The 17291-nt window shown below is 55.3% G+C and overlaps 1 protein-coding gene across 2 annotated transcripts; it reads right to left on the bottom strand.

The window, feature by feature from the left end:
* Positions 1-1384: 1384 nt before the first annotated feature.
* LCK (LCK proto-oncogene, Src family tyrosine kinase) lies at positions 1385-16568 on the bottom strand. 2 transcript variants are annotated; one of them, XM_029081451.1, is made up of 13 exons: positions 16415-16568; positions 10109-10215; positions 9772-9853; positions 9491-9581; positions 9013-9111; positions 8802-8905; positions 8467-8616; positions 8001-8153; positions 5763-5942; positions 4693-4769; positions 3560-3713; positions 3130-3261; positions 1385-2519 (listed from the first exon to the last, which is right to left on the bottom strand). In XM_029081451.1, exons 2-13 carry the CDS (start codon positions 10208-10210, stop codon positions 2317-2319), a joined length of 1527 nt encoding a protein of 508 aa, XP_028937284.1. In that variant the 5' UTR covers positions 10211-10215; positions 16415-16568; the 3' UTR covers positions 1385-2316. The 2 variants fall into 2 exon arrangements, with proteins under 2 accessions (XP_028937284.1, XP_028937285.1); XM_029081452.1 differs by having other exon boundaries at positions 10109-10299; positions 16415-16532.
* Between the last annotated feature and the right edge of the window lie 723 nt (positions 16569-17291).

Below are 17291 nucleotides of genomic sequence, written 5' to 3'. Positions count from 1 at the left end.
GAGCCTCGCTGCTTCTCTAAATAAATTGGCACTGAGCCACTGCAGTAGCACCAGAACTAGTGGAATACATCCGTACCGTGTGTTTTTTTACCCAGAGAAGTGAGGATGGAAAGTCGGGGCCCACGGACTGAGACTAAATTATTTTACATGGGACTGATAGGATAATAATAATAATGATAATAATTATGGGATTAGTTAAGTTTTTACTGTGTAACAGGCACTGTATTAAGCGGTGGGGTGGATACAAGCAATTTGGGTTGGACGCAGGCCCTGTCCTACCTGGGGCTCACAGTCTCGAGTCCCAGTTTACAGATAAGGCACAGAGAAGTGAAGTGACTTGCCCAAGGACGCAGAGCAGACAAGTGGCGGAGCTGGGATTAGAACCTATGACTTTCTGACTATCCACTAGGCCATGTTGCTTCCAGGGTGTTGGCATGGGAGGGGAGTGGAAATGACATTTTGAGAAGCAACCCACTGACGGGGAGAGGGAGTGCCTAAGGTCGTTGGGGTTGAGCTCAGAGACGTGGTGCCTCGCAGCTCTGGTGCCCCTAGCCCAGCAACATTAGAGACCTAATATAATAATAACAATGACTGTAGTATTTGTTAAGCGTTTACTACGTGCCAAGCACTGTTCTAAGTGCTGGGGTGGGTACAAGCTAGACCTGGAGGTGGACTCGGGATATTTAGCCCACTTCCCTGAGCCTCCCATTTTGTTCCTGATTTAGAGATTGGGTTGGGGCCGGGGAGGTGATGTGTGATCCTCCTGGCACTGGGTAGGCTCTCCTGACAGATGACTTCTCTTTCTGTCTCCGACTTGGTGGACTCCCAAGCCAGTTGATCTTGACAAAAGTATACAGTAAGGCTCAGGGTTAGGGCCAGAGCTGAGGCCTCCAAATCCACCCTATTCCTGTAACATCCTGCCATATCAGCTTGCAACAGTAACTCCCAACAGGCCAATCCCTAAAGGTACCTTCGCCTACCCCACCCCCAAAGATAAACCCCCCATTCAACACCCCCAAAATCATCCCTCTCAGCCCCCTACCCTCTGCCAATTCATTCATTCATTCAATAGAATTTATTGAGTGCTTATTATGTGCAGAGCACTGTACTAAGCGCTTGGAATATACAATTCAGCAACAGAGACAATTTCTGCCCAATGACGGGCTCACAGGTAAATGAAATTTCCTTGAAGTATTCACCAAGAGCCTGAGAGGTTTTTCAAAATCCAGTCTCCCCAGGAGATTTCCTCTGAAGCTGCTCTGAAGCTTCTTGAGGGAACAGATTGTGTCTACTCTATGGTACTCTCCCAAGTGCTTAGTGCAGTGCTCTGAACATATAGTAAGCATTCAATTAAATACCACTGATGAATGGAGAATCAAGACTCTCTGATATATTTCCAGAAGTTTATTTGTGACCCCAAATATCCCACATCCTGGAATTACAGTGCACCCCACAGTTATACAAACTTCAAGGGGCAAAGCTGGGGTGGTAGGAAGACAGCCCAGGGGAGGCCCTGGCTGAAATTTAGATGGAGTCCTAAGTACTTCCTGGAAGCAGGAGGTCTGAGGCTTATGAGAATGAGAAGGATTTGCAGGCCTGGGTAGGGCCCCCGCCCACTCGTCCCTGGCTCTGAAAGATGGCAGGAAAAAGTAACCTAGACTCCTTCCAAATAAGAGGGGAAGTTGGTCTTTCCTGGTTCCTGCAACAGATAGAGAGGAAGTGGAATGGCCACCAGACGCCTGACCTGGGCGTCCAGCTTCACCCTCTTGGGCACACTTAGGTTCTGGGAGGGCAGGTGAGGGGCTGACCCCTACAGAGATAAAGATGGGGGGAAGGCTCTGAGGGGGCTGGATGGTGGCCAGAAGGAAGGAACTTTAAAAGTGCTGGATTGGTGACTACATGAGCATGGGGGATATGTTGGAGGTTGGGGGCGAATGGTGAAGAGGGGACTCATATGTTAGGGAAAAGTGAGATCCTGAGGGTCTTGGCTTGAGCCTTCCCCCGTAGGCCATAAGCTCCTTGAGAACAAGGTCCGTAACTTCTAGAACTTCATGGTAAAATTCTCCTGATGGCTGGTCCAGATCTCAGCCCTCCAAGGATGCTTAGTGAATGACTCCTTGATCTAGGCATCACTCATTGGTCAAGAATAGGAGGATTCTTGACAGAACCCGTCCATGCGCTCGGCATGCTGTGTATGCGTCCGAGGGTGGTGGGCCACCAGGCTGGGCGGCTGGGTTCCCGGGCTCGGCGGGGACTCGGGCCGCTCCTGGGTTTGCCCGGCGAGGTGGGGGTGGGGGCAGATCCGGGCAAGGGCCCTCAGGGCTGCTGTTGGTATTGGCCCTCGGTGGCTGTGAAGAAGTCCTCTAGAACACTCTTCATATACTCGAAAGTGGGTCTGTTCTCCGGTTTCTCCTTCCAGCACAGCTGCATCAGGTCATACAGCTCCTCCGGGCAGTTTTCTGGCTGGGGCATGCGGTAGCCCCGCTCCAGGTTCTGGATCACCTCGGGGTTGGTCATACCTGCACCCCCAGGCCCGATGAAGAACGGCAGGAGATCAGCCTCTTCGGCCACCCTCTAGCCCACCAGGAATCACTGCCACAGGCTTAGTTCTATCCCCATCGAGGCCGAGCTGCTCTCCGCTCCCCCGAGGCCCTGTGTTCTCCCCTCTGCCTGGTAGATTTGAGCTTGAAAATAATCAATATGTTCAAGATACCATTTTTTCATGGTATTTCCCTTAAGTCCACCACCCCTCCCCAGTTCTCCCTCTGTGTCAACCCTGTTGGAAGGAGTAGTGGGCTTGTCTGCCTGTTCTTCCTTCCTTCCTCTTTCTCTGTCTCGCTCTCTCTCCTTCCTTGAGCCAGGAGCCATGCCTGGGTCCTGATTAAATCCCGACTTCTGTCTCCAATGGGATGCTTGGAGGAGCCCTGGGATGGTTTTCCTAATGGTTAGGGACTCGCCACCCAACACAGCTAACTTTCCCTCTGGTGACCTGGTACGGATTGCTCACTCCTGAATGAATCCACCTCCCCGTCAAACCCACTGCTAGTTCTGCTTCCTGGCAGGGCCTTGTAGGACCCCTGGGAGGGTCTCTCCTCCCCGCCTCCCGGGGCGGGGGAAGGAGGTCCTGACCTGGGTACGGTATCCGCCCATAGGTGACAATCTCCGTCAGCAGGATCCCAAAGGACCAGACGTCCGACTTGATGGTGAAGGTGCCGTAGTTAATGGCCTCGGGGGCCGTCCACTTGATGGGAAACTTGGCTCCTATAAGGGGTGGGAGAGGGAGAGGGGATGGCAATGGAAGTTGAAGAGAGGGCGGTGAGGGTCCCTTGGGTCTTCCCAATGACTGTAGTCTTCACCCCCCCAGGCCCAAAAGGGTTGAGTGGTGTCCCCATCTCTGCCAGCAGGAGGTGACGCTGCCTTACCGACGAGGACCAGTGACCCGCAGCCGGGAGGGATGGAAGGTCCATGGAAGGGTATGTCTGCAGATCTTGGGGGGCGTCGGGAACCCCCTTGGTCTCCTCCCCCCGCCCCCGTGATGCTCCCCAAATCCGATCCTCACCCTCCCGGGCTGTGTACTCGTTATCCTCAATGAGCCGGGCCAGTCCGAAGTCCGCGATCTTACAGCACAGACTCTCCGACACGAGGATGTTGGCCGCACGCAGGTCCCGGTGGATGTAATTTTTCTCCTCGATGAAGGCCATGCCCTCTGCGATCTGGGGGAGGGGGGCAGATAGGTGGGAAGGGAGGCCCCCCACACCATCCTCCAACTCCCTCTGGGGGGCCTCGGAACTCATTATTAATACTACTACTAATAATAATTATTATGGTATTTGTTATGCACTTACTATGTGCCAGGCACTGTTCTAAGTGCTGGGGTAGATACAAGATACAGTCCTACAGACCCACAAGGGTCTCACAGTCTTAATCCCCATTTTACCGATGAGGTAACAGGCACAGAGAAGTGAAGTGACCTGCCCAAGGTCTCACAACAGACTAGTGGCAGAGCCAGGATTAGAACCCATGACCTTCTGACTCCCAGGCCAATGTTCTGTCCATTATGCCATGCTGCTTCTGTGATAATAATAACTATGATATTTGTTAGGGGCTTACTATGTGCCAAACACTGTTCTAAGCACTGGAGTACACACAACCAGGTCAGACACAGTCCCTATCCCACATTGGGTTCACAGTCTAAGTAGGAGAATGAATAGGGACTGTATCCCCATTTTACAGATGAAGAAACTTAGGCACAGTGAAGTTAAGGGACTTCTCCAAAGTGATTCAGCAGGTAATCATAATAATAATTAATAATGATGATAATAATGGTACTTGTTAAGCCTAGCATCTTATTAAGCACTGGGGTGGATACAAGATAGTCTAATTGGACATACTCCCTGTCCCACATGGGGCTCACAGTCAAAATAGGGGGGAGTAGGATTTAATCCTTATTTTACAGATGAGGAAACTGAGGCACAGAGAAATTAAATAATTTGGCCAAGATCACACAGCAGGCAAGAGACAGACCCAGCATTAGAACCTAGTTCCTCTGACTCTCAAGTTGGTATTCTTTCTACTAGGACACACTGCTTCTCTGCCCCACGCCCACTCCCCGACGCAGACTTGTCCCTGGGCTGAGTTTTAACCACCTGCTTTCTCCCTTTGCGGCCTCCTCCTGATTCAGCTGCCTCTTACCTGTGCCGCCATGTCCAGCAGCTTGTTGATGGTCAGTTTGACACCCTCAGAGGTCTTGAGGAAATCCACCAGGCTCCCTGCGAGCCCCCCAGAAAGGTTCATTGAAGTTCCCCCACTTCTCCTCCCCAAACTGACCTCTCTGGACTGGGAAGAATCAGGTGGGGAACTGATCCAGTCCAGAAATGGTAGAGGGGTCAAGGTTAACACATCTGTTTCCACCATTCACATACACACACACACACCCACTTACACACACTCACCCACATACATCCCCCTCACACACACAATCACAACCCCATTCTTTAACAAACTTACAAACACTCTCAATCATGTGAGGACTGGGCATTCAGTCATGCACAACCATGCACACGGGAAGAGGCAGGGGGAGAGTCCCACCAGGACGCCTACAGCTCAAGAGGGGGAGGGTCCTGGGAGTGGAGGAGGAGGGGTAGTTTACCCAGTGGACTGTGAACAGCTACATTCACCCCACGCGTACACACATACATCGCCACGCTTCCAGCACATCCCTCGTCCTCCATGGGCTGACCTCCCACTCTGACCTCAAGCCATAAAATACCTCAACCATGAGACCACCCAGAGAAACCCCCAGGGAGGTCCCCTGTCCTGTGGCAGGAGGGGAGGAAACTGGGGCTCAGCTCAGAGATCATGACAACTCAAGGAGCTTCCAGTCCCCCAACATAGAGGCCCTGCACCTCCCGGAACAGGTGTCCCCCGGACCCGGTAGTCCACTGCATTTCGGGGAAGAGTGGTGAGATGTGGGGACTGGTGGAGAGGCTCTGGGGGTTTCTGAGAGAAAAAGCAGGCCCAGAGGATCGGGATCCCGGCTCCTCCATTTCCTGCCCTGAAAAGCCTGGGTGGAATCCTTTCTTTTTACTCTGTACCGACAAGGGGCAGGGCCCGGGAATGTGGGCAAGCCCAGTGGGTGAACGAGGCCTGGTGGGGCAGACTGGATCAGAAGGAGGGCGAGGGCCGAGAGGGCAAGGGTTCAGGGGAGGAGGAGGGGACAGGTCCGGTCGGGGGGGGGAGGTTGGCAGTTCTGGGTGGCATACCATTCTCCATGTACTCAGTGATGATGTAGATGGGCTCCTGGGTGACCACGGCATACAGACGGACCAGCCTAGAGTGCTGCAGGTTCTTCATGAGGTTGGCTTCTGCCAGAAAAGCGCTGGGAGACATACTGCCGGGCTTCAGGTTCTTCACTGCCACTTTGGTGTGTCCGTTGTAGTATCCTGAGGATGGGGTAGGGTCGGAGGGGAGTGGGGCAAAGTAGCCACGTTACAGCGTTAGAAGCCAGACCCTTCCCCCGACACTCTCCCTGTCCCCCTAACTCCTGCACGCCCCCCTCGTTTCTTTAGGACTGCTGGGAATCAGGAAACATGGCTCTAATAATAATTGTGATATTCGCTAAGCATTTATTCTCTGTCAAGTTCCGTACTAAGCCCTGGGGTAGATTCAACAAAATCAGGTCGGATACAGTCCCTGTCCCACATGGGGCTCAGTCTATAGGGGAGGGAGAACAGGTCTCTCATCTCCATTTAATAGATGTGGAAACTGAGGCACAGAGAAGTGAAGTGAATTTTCTGGTGTCATACAGCAGGCAAGGGGCCAATCCAAGATTAGAACCCAGGTCCCCTGATTTCCAGACCTGGGGTCTTTCCACTAGTCCACACTGCTTTTAGTCCCGGCTCTGCTGTTGACTTGCTGCATGACCTTGGGAAAGTCACTTGACCTCTCTAGGCCCCAGTTTCCCCATCTATAACTTGATGTGAAGACTACCTCTCCCTCATTCCCTCTATCTCCCCGTGAAGGCCGAGGAGGCACATGTGAAAAGTGCTTTGCCACTTGAAAGCATGAGGCACATCCAGGATGTAATTAGAAATGTCAGAAATGGGGGGTTGGTGCCCACCCCAAGCAGCAGAAACCAAGGTGCAGAGGTCCTCCCTGACTAAGCTCTCAATTCCCCTACTCGCTTTCCTTGCTGTGTCACCTTTGGCCTCTCTCTTTTTAAAAAAATGGCATTTATTAAGTGCTTACAGCTGTCCTACCATCACCTCAAACTTAACATAACTAAAAGAGAACTCCTTATCTTCCTCTGTCCTTCCCCTGACTTTCCCATCACTGTACATGGCACCACCATCCTTCCTGTCTCACAAGCCTGTAACCTTGACATTATCCTTAACTCCTCTCTCTCATTCAACCCACATAGTCAATCCATTACTAAATCCTGTCGGTTCAACCTTCACAACATTACTAAAATCCTCCATTTCCTCTCCATCCAAACTGCTAACATATTAGTCCAAACACTTATCCTATCGCACCTTGATTAATGTATCAGCCTCCTTGCTGACCTCCCTGACACCTGTCTCTCCCCATTCCGGTCCATACTTCACTCTGCTGCCCAGATCATTCTTCTACAAGAACATTCAGGCCATATTTCCCCACTTCTCAAGAATCTCCAGTGGGTGCCCAGCCACCTGCGCATCAAACAAAAACTCCTCACCATTGACTTTAAAGCACTCAATCACCTTGCCCCCTTCCCTCCTCACCTAGCTATTCTCCTACTAGAACCCAGACTGCACATTTCGCTTCTCTAATGCCAACCTTCTCACGATACCTCGATTCTTGTCTAACTCGCCCCTGACCTCTGGCCCACATCCTGCCTCTGGCCTGGAACGCCCGCCCTCTTCATATCCGACAGACAATTACTCTCTCCGCCTTCAAAGCCTCATTTAAGGTACGTCTCCTTCAAGAGGCCCTCCCTGACTAAGCCCTCATTTTCTCTTCTCCCACTCCCTTCTGCGTTGCTCTGACTTGCTCCCTTTATTCATCCCCCCTCCCAGCCCCACAGCCCTTATCTTCAGATCTGTAATTCTATTTATTTGTATTAATGCCTGTCTCCCCCTCTAGACTGTAAGCTCGTTGTGGGCAGGGAATATGTCCATTTATTGTCATACTGTACTCTCCCAAGCACTTAGTACAGTGCTCTGCACACTGTAAACACTCAGTAAATACTACTGAATGGATCACGCCTACCAACTCTATTGTACTGAACTCTCCCCGATGCTTAGTACAGTACTCTGCTTACAGTAAATGCTCGATACCATTGGGCGAACCGACTGAATGACCGAGTGAGGAAAGGGCCTCTCCGGAGGGGTTCTCTAAGGAAATTTCCCACCCTAAGATCTTAGTGACACCACCCTTCCCGGGGCAGGCTCCCAACCCCCCAGGAATTCCAAAGAGGGCGCAGACTGGCATGGGGCTGGGGGAGGGTCCCTGGCACGACTCACCCATCCAGACCTCCCCAAACTGGCCGGCCCCCAGCCGCTCCACGAGCTTCAGCGTCTCCCGTGGGACCTCCCACTCATCCTGCCACCAGGGCTTCTGTGGCTTGTGGGTCTGGCATGGCTTGCTGAGGCGGGTGCACAGCCCATCCGTGTTGTCTGCAGAGGGCAGAGGTCACGGAGGGGGGCAGGGGACAGTCTGGCCCCGAACCCCTCCCTCCAGAGCCAGCTGAGGGGGTCGGACCCTTCCCGGTCACCCAGTCTCTCACGGTGGGCGAAAAAAGACAGGCCGGCGGAGGGGCAGCGCCTGGGGGCAGGGGAAAGAGCGGGCAAGCTCCAGGGTACAGGGCACCAAGGGGGCAAAGGGGAGCTGGAGAGACAGGAAATGTGCTCGCTGGAGGGAGGCATGGAGGGAAATGGGGGTGGGCCCCGCAGGAGGCACCGGGTGGGGGCGGGGGGGCGAGTGTCTCACTGGAATAATGCTTGACCAGGTCCTGCAGGCTGCGAAAGGTGATTCGGGGGGAGATGTAGTACCCGCCGTTGTCCATGTTGCGGATCTTGTAATGTTTCACGACTTCTCCTTGGGTTTGGTCGAAGTCCCTCACCGACAGCGAGTAGGAGCCTGGAGAAATCCCCGTGCCCGTGCCCCCCGGGACCACCGAGGAGAGGGGGTGGGGGCAGGACCCGGTTCAGCTCCCCTTTCAGGCCGACTCCGACCCTCAGGACTTCCAGCCCGGACCCCTCCCCCCTGCCCTGCCCTCCGAGGACCGCCCCCCCCCCCAACCTCTGGGCTCTCCGGCCCCTCACCTTTGGTGGTCTCGCTCTCCCTCACCAGGAAGGAGCCGTGCATGTTGCCCGGAGCCAGCAGTTGCCTCTCCGCGTCCTTTCTGCTCAGATCTTTAAAGAACCAGCTGGGGAGGGCGCCGAGGGAGAGAGGGGGAGGAGAGTCAGCCCATCATCACCCCCGTCCCCGGAGTCTCCAGTGGGAGCCCCCCTCCCCACCCCCGGACCAACTCACGGCTCCGGCTCCAGGCTGTTGGCTCGGGCCACGAAGTTGAAGGGGATGAAGCCTTCCTGGCCCGTGGTGAGAGACTGGGCCTTCCACCACTCTCCGCTCCTGCCACAAAAGGCCCCTGTCACTCATCGCTGCCCACGCCGGGCACTGCTCCCCTCCTCCCCCAGTGATGCCCACCCCACCTGGCCGACACTGTCTCCCAAAGCTGGCTCGGGAACTGCTCCGGGCACTGCCCTCAAAGTTGCCTCGGGAACTGCTCCGGGCACCGACTTCCAATGCTGCCCACCCTGGCACTGCCCCCCACCCCCCAAGGCTGCCCCTCGGGCACCGCCACCCCAAGCTGCCCCGGGAGCTGCTCCGGGCCCTGTCCCCCATCGCGGGCCCCCGGGAAGGCCGGTGCCTACAGTTTCCCTGGCACCGCCATCCCCGGGCTGAGCCCCCAGATGGCACGGCGGGGGCGAGGGGGGGGGCTGGAACTCACTGTTCCAGGATGCGGAGCTGCTCGCCCTTCTGGAAGCCCAGATCCCCATCGTGGACCGGCTCGTAGTTGTGCAGGGCCACCACCAGGTTGTCTGGAGAGAAAGGCGGGACAGGCCGGTGGAGGAGGCCCAGGGGGTCCCGGGGGCGGGGAGGCAGGGCCAAAGGCCTAGGGCCGGACGTTCCCAAGGCGCCGGGAGCCGAGTGGGGGGACAGGGGGTGGGTCCCAGGGTCCGGGGTCCTGGGCAGGGGGGGCGGGGGGATGCCGGGCAGGGGTGGGTGTACCTTGCAGCGGGGAGACGGGCGGGTGGGAGCCCTCGTAGGAGACCAGAGGGTCCCGCACTTCGGAGCCGTTGCGCAACGGGAGCTGGAGGAGGGGGATGGGGTGTGGGGAGGGGTCGGGTATTGGGTGCATTCACCTCTCTTCCTGCCCGCCACCCCCCAAAGCCTCCAACCCCCTGCCCCGGCCCCCTCTCCGCCTCGCCTTGCCCGCCTCTGCCCCGGAGACCCCCATCCTGCCGCACGCTCCCTCGCCGTGAGGGGGGTCTACTCAGGCCCCCTCCGTCCCCTCCCCACCCCCACCCCACAAACACACACGCACGCACACTCCGCCCCCGCCAACCTGCGCTTTGCTTTCCGGGGCGATGGGGTAGTGGCAACGGTCGCACAGGTCAATGTTTTCCATCCAGTCATCGTCGTAGTCGGAGCTGCAGTTACAGCCCATGGTCCCTGCGAGGGGAGGGGGTGAGGAGACCAGCCGACCCGGGCACTGTGGGCAAGTCACTTTACTTCTCTGTGCCTCAGTTACCTCATCTGTAAAATGGGGATTAACCGTGAGCCTCACGTGGGACAACCTGATTACCCTGTATCTACCCCAGCACTTAGAACAGTGCTCTGCACATAGTAAGCGCTTAACAGATACCAACACCCCCCCAAGATGCACATTCTTCTCCAGACCCTTCCCCAGTTGGCACGGGGGCATTTGGGGGGGCAGCTGAATGCCCCGGGCACTGCCAGCTTTCCCGGGCCCACAGGACATCTTACCCTCAACAGATCCACCATCCCCAGAGCTGGGGGTCTTCTTCCCCCCAGACCCCCATCAGCCCCACCCTGCTTCTTCTGCTCCCACTTCACCCAGGCCTTTCTGAGCACGGCCAATGCGGCTCCCTGAGCGATGAGTAGACTGGGCAAATGGCCGAGAACATCCGGCCGCTGCCTGCCAGGTGACTTTGGTGACCGGTGACCCTTAACCTCTCCGGGCACACGGTCTGAGCATCGGGTGTCCCCAGGGCCCTCAGATACCCAGGCGGAGGCCTCTGGGCTGGGGAATGGGGGAACAGGCTGGAACCGTCGGCCCCTAAAAGAGCTTACCCTCTGATCATCAGGTCTGTACTACATGACTCCTCATGTATGTAATAATAATAATAATAATAACTGTGGTATTTGTTAAGCACTTACTATGTGCCGCGCACCTTACTAAGCGCTAGGATGGATACAAACAAACCGGGTTGGACACAGTCCCCGTCCCACATAGGGCTCACAGACTTGATGATGATAGCATTTGTTAAGGGCTTACTATGTGTCAAGCACTGTCCTAAGTGCTGGGGTAGATACAAGCTAAGCAGGTTGGACACAGTCCCTGTCCCACATGGGGCTCACGCTCTTAATGCCCATTTTACAGATGAGGGAACTGAGGCACAGAGAAGTGAAGCGACTTGCCCAAGGTCACACATCAGACAGGTGGCAGAGCCGGGCTTAGAACCCAGGTCCTTCTGACTCCCAGGCCCGTGCTCTATCCACTAGGCCACGTTGCTTCCCTATGTACCACCTAAGCCTGTGGGAGTACAGCTCCATCCTGTGTGTACTGCCCGATCACCGGGTGTGAGTAACCGGCTCCTACGTGCAGCCAGCCTCTCAACCGTGATAAACTCTTACGAGAGTGCCGTACGACAGAGATGGCTGGCATTTTCCCTGCCCACAACGAGCTTACAGCCCACCCACCAAGCACCGCGTACCTCCTCGACAAGATGACGTTTGGGGAAAAGTCTGTAAGTTCCTTGAGGGCACGGGACCTGTCTACCAGCTTTATTGGACTGTACTCTCCCCAATGCTCAGTACAGTGCTCGGCACACAGTAGGCACTCAATAAGTATCACCGGTTGATTGACTCATGGACGGCAGAGATGGAGATGAGCAAAGACAAAGGAGAGAGAGCAGGGAGGGGAAGAGAGAAGGGAGTCAGAGGGAACGATGAAGTGAGTTTGGGTTACTAGTCAGTTTTCTCCCCTTCCTCTTCCCTACCCAACCCCAAATATGGAGAAGGCTAAGCCCAACCCCGACCAAGGGAGCGGAAGCCGCCATCTCTTCTCTCAGACAGAAGAGCAGCATGGCCTATCGAAAAGAACACAGGTCTGGGTGTCAGAGGAACTGGGTTCTAATCTCAGGGCAGCCACTTGCCTGCTGTGTGACCTTGGGCAAGTCATTTAATGTGTCTCGGTTTCCTCAATTGTAAAATGATGATAAAATACCTGTTCTCCCTCCTACTTAGACTGTGAACCCGATGTGGAATAGGGATAACATCCGACCTTATTATCTGTAACAACCCCAGTACTTAATACAGAGTTTGGCATATGGTATGTGCTTAACGAATACTGTCATCCTCAGAGGATTTCACAGTGTGGTCAGGATAAGCTACTTGTCCCCCTGGCTCTCCCTCATAGATACCCTCTGGGGTGGTCCCCTCCTACCTCTTAGTGTACCCAGTGTACTCAGGGCTGGGCTGACTGGGGCCCCCTTTCCCTGGAGGAACCAGGCTCCTGGCTCCTTTCCATAACCCCGTGCCCGTTCCCCAAGCCTCCCACCTGTGACAAGCAAGCCTGGAGCCCAGGGATCTGACTCCGCTTCCAGGACGCCTCCCCCTAGACTCAGTTTCCTCCTGTGGGAGTGGACATGTGTTTCCTTTGGGGGAAGCTCCTCAATTCCTCTTCATTCCCAGGCTTCTCCCCTCTTCACCCCGAATCATCTCTTGCTTTGGGCCTGGGGGTCAGAGGAAAGGGGTTGGGGAGAGGAGCTGAACTTTGGGGATCCCTGCCTCTGAGGGAAGGTGGAGAAAAGGGCTATACTCTCCCAAGCACTCAGGATAATGCTCTGCACACAGTAAGTGCTCAGTAAATACGACTGAAAGAAAGAATCAATGAAAGAAGCAGGAAGCAGGTTTACCTAGAGGGATTGGGGGGGGGGGTGTGTGTGTGTGTGTGTGTGTGTGTGTGTGTGTGTGTGTGTGTGTGTGTGTGTATGCTTGTTGTGACAGGAAACTTGCCTACCCGTTCTGTTATATTGTACTCTTCCAAGCATTAAGTACAGTGCTCTCTACACAGTAAGCATTCAATAAATACGATTGATTGATTGTAAGTGTGTGTGTGTGTGCGTGGTCTCCTTTGTATATGACCCTGAGCCAGTGAATCGTGTTTGTGTACTCCATCCCTGCTGGGTATGACTGGATGCATGTGTCTGTGTGTGCAGGTAAGTGTCCACATGTCCACATATGAAGTATGTGTTTGTGTGTGTGTGCGTGTGGCTTCATTTGTATATGACCCTGAGCCAGTGAATCCGAGTGTGGGTACTCCATTCCTGCTGGGTAGGACTGGATGCATTTGTCTCTGTGTGCGGGTAGGAGCCCGTGACTACATGCATGATTGTGTGTGTGCACCTGAACATCTGCCCATACATGTATGTGTGGAGCCCATGCAAAATGGTGGGCAATCTATGCCCAAGCCCCAGGTGGAAGGGTTGTGGCGGGTTTGCCTGTCAGCCTTTCCAGTCACACATGCACACTTGGTTAACACATCTCACCAGAGCAGCAACCAGAGTTCGGGCCCAAAGGGTGGCTCCGTGGACCCTGAATTCTTCCTGCCAGGGTGTCCACCTTTCTGGTGGCAGGGCTTGCATATGAAACATGTGGATGTGTGTTTTGGATGTGTAATTCTATCTGTGTGTGCCCATGTTCATGTGGGTATAATGTTCTGCAGCAGGGGAGAGTGGGTACAGCAGGTGTTTTTGTGGGTATACAAAATTGAGTGTGTGTATATACATGACTACAAAATTTAGTGTGAGCGTGTTTTGGAAAGGTACAGATGAGTGGTGCCTGTAAGCCCGTCAAACGGCAGGGACTGTCTCTATCTGTTGCCGACTTGTTCATCCCAAGCGCTTAGTACAGTGCTCTGCACATAGTAAGCGCTCAATAAATACTATTGAATGAATGAATGAATGGTGCCTGCATCTAGTTATAAATGTGATTCGAAGTTTGTGTGTGTATATGTGTTTGATTCCCTGTGTGGTGTATATAATTGTATAGGTTGGGTGGAGGGTGGATCCAGTTTGGGGTGGGGGGAGGGTGTGAATGTGTACAATTGCCTATGTGTATGTTAAAGGGTGTGCAATTCTATATGCGGGTCCAAACTGTTCATGTGTGTACTGAACTTTGTGGAAGTAATTCTAGGTTTTGTAGGGGGGAGGGAGAATGCCTCAGTGTGGGGTGGGTGGTGTATGAGTCAGTAAGCGTGTGTATTTGGGTGCATTTAATTCTACGTGGATGTGTATATAAAGGTGGGCTTCTGCGAGTGTGTGCGCGTGCAGGTGACTTACCAAGGATTCAGCTCGCCCATTGTCCGGGAACCCAAGGAGTCTGAGTTCCAATGTTGACTCACTGCCTTGGGTCACTTCTTCAGTTCCCCTGTGACCTCTATACAGTAAAGAGCATCCTACGAGCTTGTCTTGGCCCTCCCCGTGATGCTTTGAGCAGCCCTCTTGTTCCTGAATGTCCCAACTTGCCCCAGGCTGAGCTGCTTTGGTCTCCCATGTCCTCCCCCACCCCATCCTACCCCAGGCTACCCTGGTCTCCCCTATCCTGCCCCACATCCCATCCTACCCTGCACTTGGTCTGGATCCCCAAGGCCTCCAGGGCCCGCCACCTCCCTTGGCCCAGATCCTGTCCCTTTAAACTAGTCATCAGGGTCTCCTGAAAGGCACACGCTCCAACAACCATGATGGGGCCTGTGCCCAGTCTGGTCAACAATGCCTGTGGAGGGAGAGCGGCTGCTGGGACGGGGGAAGAAGGGCGCTGCTTCAGCAGCAGTTAGACATTCGGGGATGGGTATGCAGAGAGACCAGAAAGAGGACGCAGGGAAAAAGATTGAGAGATGCCTGGTGGCCCACCCCGTCCCGACCTAACCCCCGCTGGGCCTAGGCAAAGGGGGAGAGGGAGGGCCAGATGATTGAGTCCCTGACCCAACCTCCCGGCTCTTGGGTGAACCAGGGAGGGGGTCTTTTCTGGGGAAGAGGGGGAGCCGCCACAACCCCACTGAGAAGGGAAATCAAATAGAGCTGCGGGCGACAGGAAAAAGCACCCAACCTGTTGATTCGGAGGAACAAGTGATGTTTACCATTTTGCCTCATAAGTTTTCTTGTGCTTCATTTAATGTCACCCTGCCCAGAAAAATTGCCCAATACTCCCAGCTTTGAAACCTCTCCCAACTTCATCTCTGGCTCTTTTCTTCTCTTCCTTAGTGTTCTCCGTCTCTGCCCTTCTCCACTGCTCACATGTACCTTCCTCCTCAATGCCCCGAGCCCTTTTTCTGACTTGCTGGGTCAGAAAAGTCAGGCAGAACTGGAAATGGCTCAAGTCAACACTGGGAAACTGTAAGCCCCCCAAGGGATAGAGACCATATCTAATTTGTGCACCCGCACAGCTCCCTTCACTCAGTAAGCGCTTAATACTACCCATTTATTTATCCCCCCTCCCAGCTGCACAGCACTTATGCCCATATCTGTAATTTCTTTATTTCTATGAATGTCTGTCTCTCCATCTAGACTGTAAGCTTGATGCGGGCAGGGAATGTGTCTATTATATTGTTATATTCTCCCAAGTGCTCTGCACACAGTGAGTGCTCAATAAATACAATTGACTGACAAATATGATAGACTGACAGACTCTCGCCACTGGACTTTGTGCAGAGCTTGGACTTGGAGAGGAACCCAGGGTGGAGCTGGGCAGATCGGGAACTCAAAAGGACCTTCCAAACAGGAAGCTCTAGGGGTCAGGCAGCCAGAGAGGCCAAGTGCCCCGCGGGCAAAAATAGCCAAAAGGCCTCTGGCTCCCTCCACTCCTCCCCCACAGGAAGCTCGTCCAGGCCTGGCCCTGGTTCCTCCAGCACCCCCAGCCCCATCCCTACCCAGGGCCCTCGTCTGCCCTGGATCGGAAACTCTCTCCGGAAACTGTCTTGAGGATGTCAGAAAACTAAGTCGGAAACCCTCTCTCCAGCTTTCGGGAATCTCTGGGCAGTGAGGTGGAGGGGGGAAGGGCTGTGGAGAGGGCAGGGCTTGGAAGCTCAGGATGCTTGAATCCTGGGGCCTGGCTCTGTTTCCCGGGACCCCTTCCCCATGGCTCGGTTTCCCCCCCGTGGGAGTTGAAGCCGCAGCGATGCGGGGGCCAGGAGGGTGCTCTGAGATCTTCCAAGAGGCTCATCATGGAATTAAAGTTATTCCGCTGCTTCTCAGAGATCTCCGCCCCCGTCCCAGCCGTGGGTGACCTCGGGTGAGAGGCCCCGGGGTGGAGGTGGGGGTGCAGGAGGGAATCAAAGGACAGTCAGGAAGACCCCCGGGGTCCCAGCAGTGGGGAACGTGCTTCTGCCAACTGGAGGAGGTGACAGTCTTGGTCCAGACTTGGGGAATCTAGAGCGGTAGGTGCCCTCCGCCTGCATGTGTGGGGAGAGTCCAGAATTGGGGACTTTGCTCCCAGTGCCTGTCTGTGCCCCCTTCTCCGCACCATCCCTTTCCAGAACGGCATCTCCCTGGAGATCCCGCAGCACATAATGAGAGGTCAACGCCGTGGCCCCCCCGCTGGCCCCAGCATCTCCCGCGGTCCTTCTCACCTGTCCGTGGCGGGGACCGCGTTGGCCCACCCCCGTCCGGTGTCCCTGGCCGGATCTGGCTCACATTCTCGTCTCCGGCCCGTCCCCTCTGGTCACGGTGTCTCCTGGAGGGGCACTCAGCCTCCACTCACCTCGTTGCCCTGCTTCTGCCTGCGCACCCACGTCCGTCCCCACTTCCTGCCCCCGTCAACTTTCAGCAGCCAACCCCGGACCCTCCCGCGCCAACCCCGTCAGCACCCAGAAGTTTCCTCCCCACCCCACCTCTCCCCCGCCTCCACCTGCCCCAGGCACCCGGGAGGGTGGGGGGCTGCTCTGACATTCACCAGGTGTCTCGCCCGGGGTGAGCCTCAAGGAGGGGTGCAGGGAGGCTGCTGGGAATAGGTGGGCGGCAAGGGAGGCATCCCAAAGGACAACTTCATGGCGGGCTGCCCGCTACCCGGGGGTGATGGCTGAGATGGACCATGTGCCGGGAGGGCCGGCAGGCACTGTGGGGTGGAGGCTGGACGAGGGCGACGTCTTGGCCCCAGGGTCCCCCTTCTGGCCCCGAGATGGAGAGAGGGCACTAAACCACTGGGGGCACAACTGGCATGGGAAGGTGGGCAGCATCCATCAGTCTCCCAGAGAAACTCTTCTCATTCAGGCAGAGGGTTGGCCGCCAACCGGGCATTAGCGAAGGCCAGACCCTGCCCTGGGCCCAGGCAGAGGAGAAAATGATGCAGTCCAGCAGGTAGGTGGTGCCCGCCCCCTGCCAGATAAAACCACAGTCAACCGGGCAGCCCACCTGAGGTCAAGACCACCTCCTGAGCTCACCCCCACCAGGGCATAGGGCTCCCTACAGGGGCCTGGGGTAGAGGGGAAAGTACAAAAGGTGCCCACA

This window comes from Ornithorhynchus anatinus, chromosome 16 (assembly GCF_004115215.2).
Source record: "Ornithorhynchus anatinus isolate Pmale09 chromosome 16, mOrnAna1.pri.v4, whole genome shotgun sequence".
Taxonomy (NCBI): Eukaryota; Metazoa; Chordata; class Mammalia; order Monotremata; family Ornithorhynchidae; genus Ornithorhynchus; species Ornithorhynchus anatinus.
This window is presented reverse-complemented; position numbering and strand designations above follow the sequence as displayed.

What these genes read in the sequence shown, in the direction of transcription:
- LCK (XM_029081451.1), bottom strand. Translation starts at nt 10,210, where the DNA reads ATGGGCTGTAACTGCAGCTCCGACTACGACGATGACTGGATGGAAAAC. An exon ending in GTTTGGGGAGGTCTGGATGG is followed by an intron (nt 5,943 to 8,000) that starts GTGAGTCGTGCC and finishes CCCCATCCTCAG; the next exon opens with GATACTACAACGGACACACC. An exon ending in CGAGTACACAGCCCGGGAGG is followed by an intron (nt 3,262 to 3,559) that starts GTGAGGATCGGA and finishes CACCCCTTATAG; the next exon opens with GAGCCAAGTTTCCCATCAAG.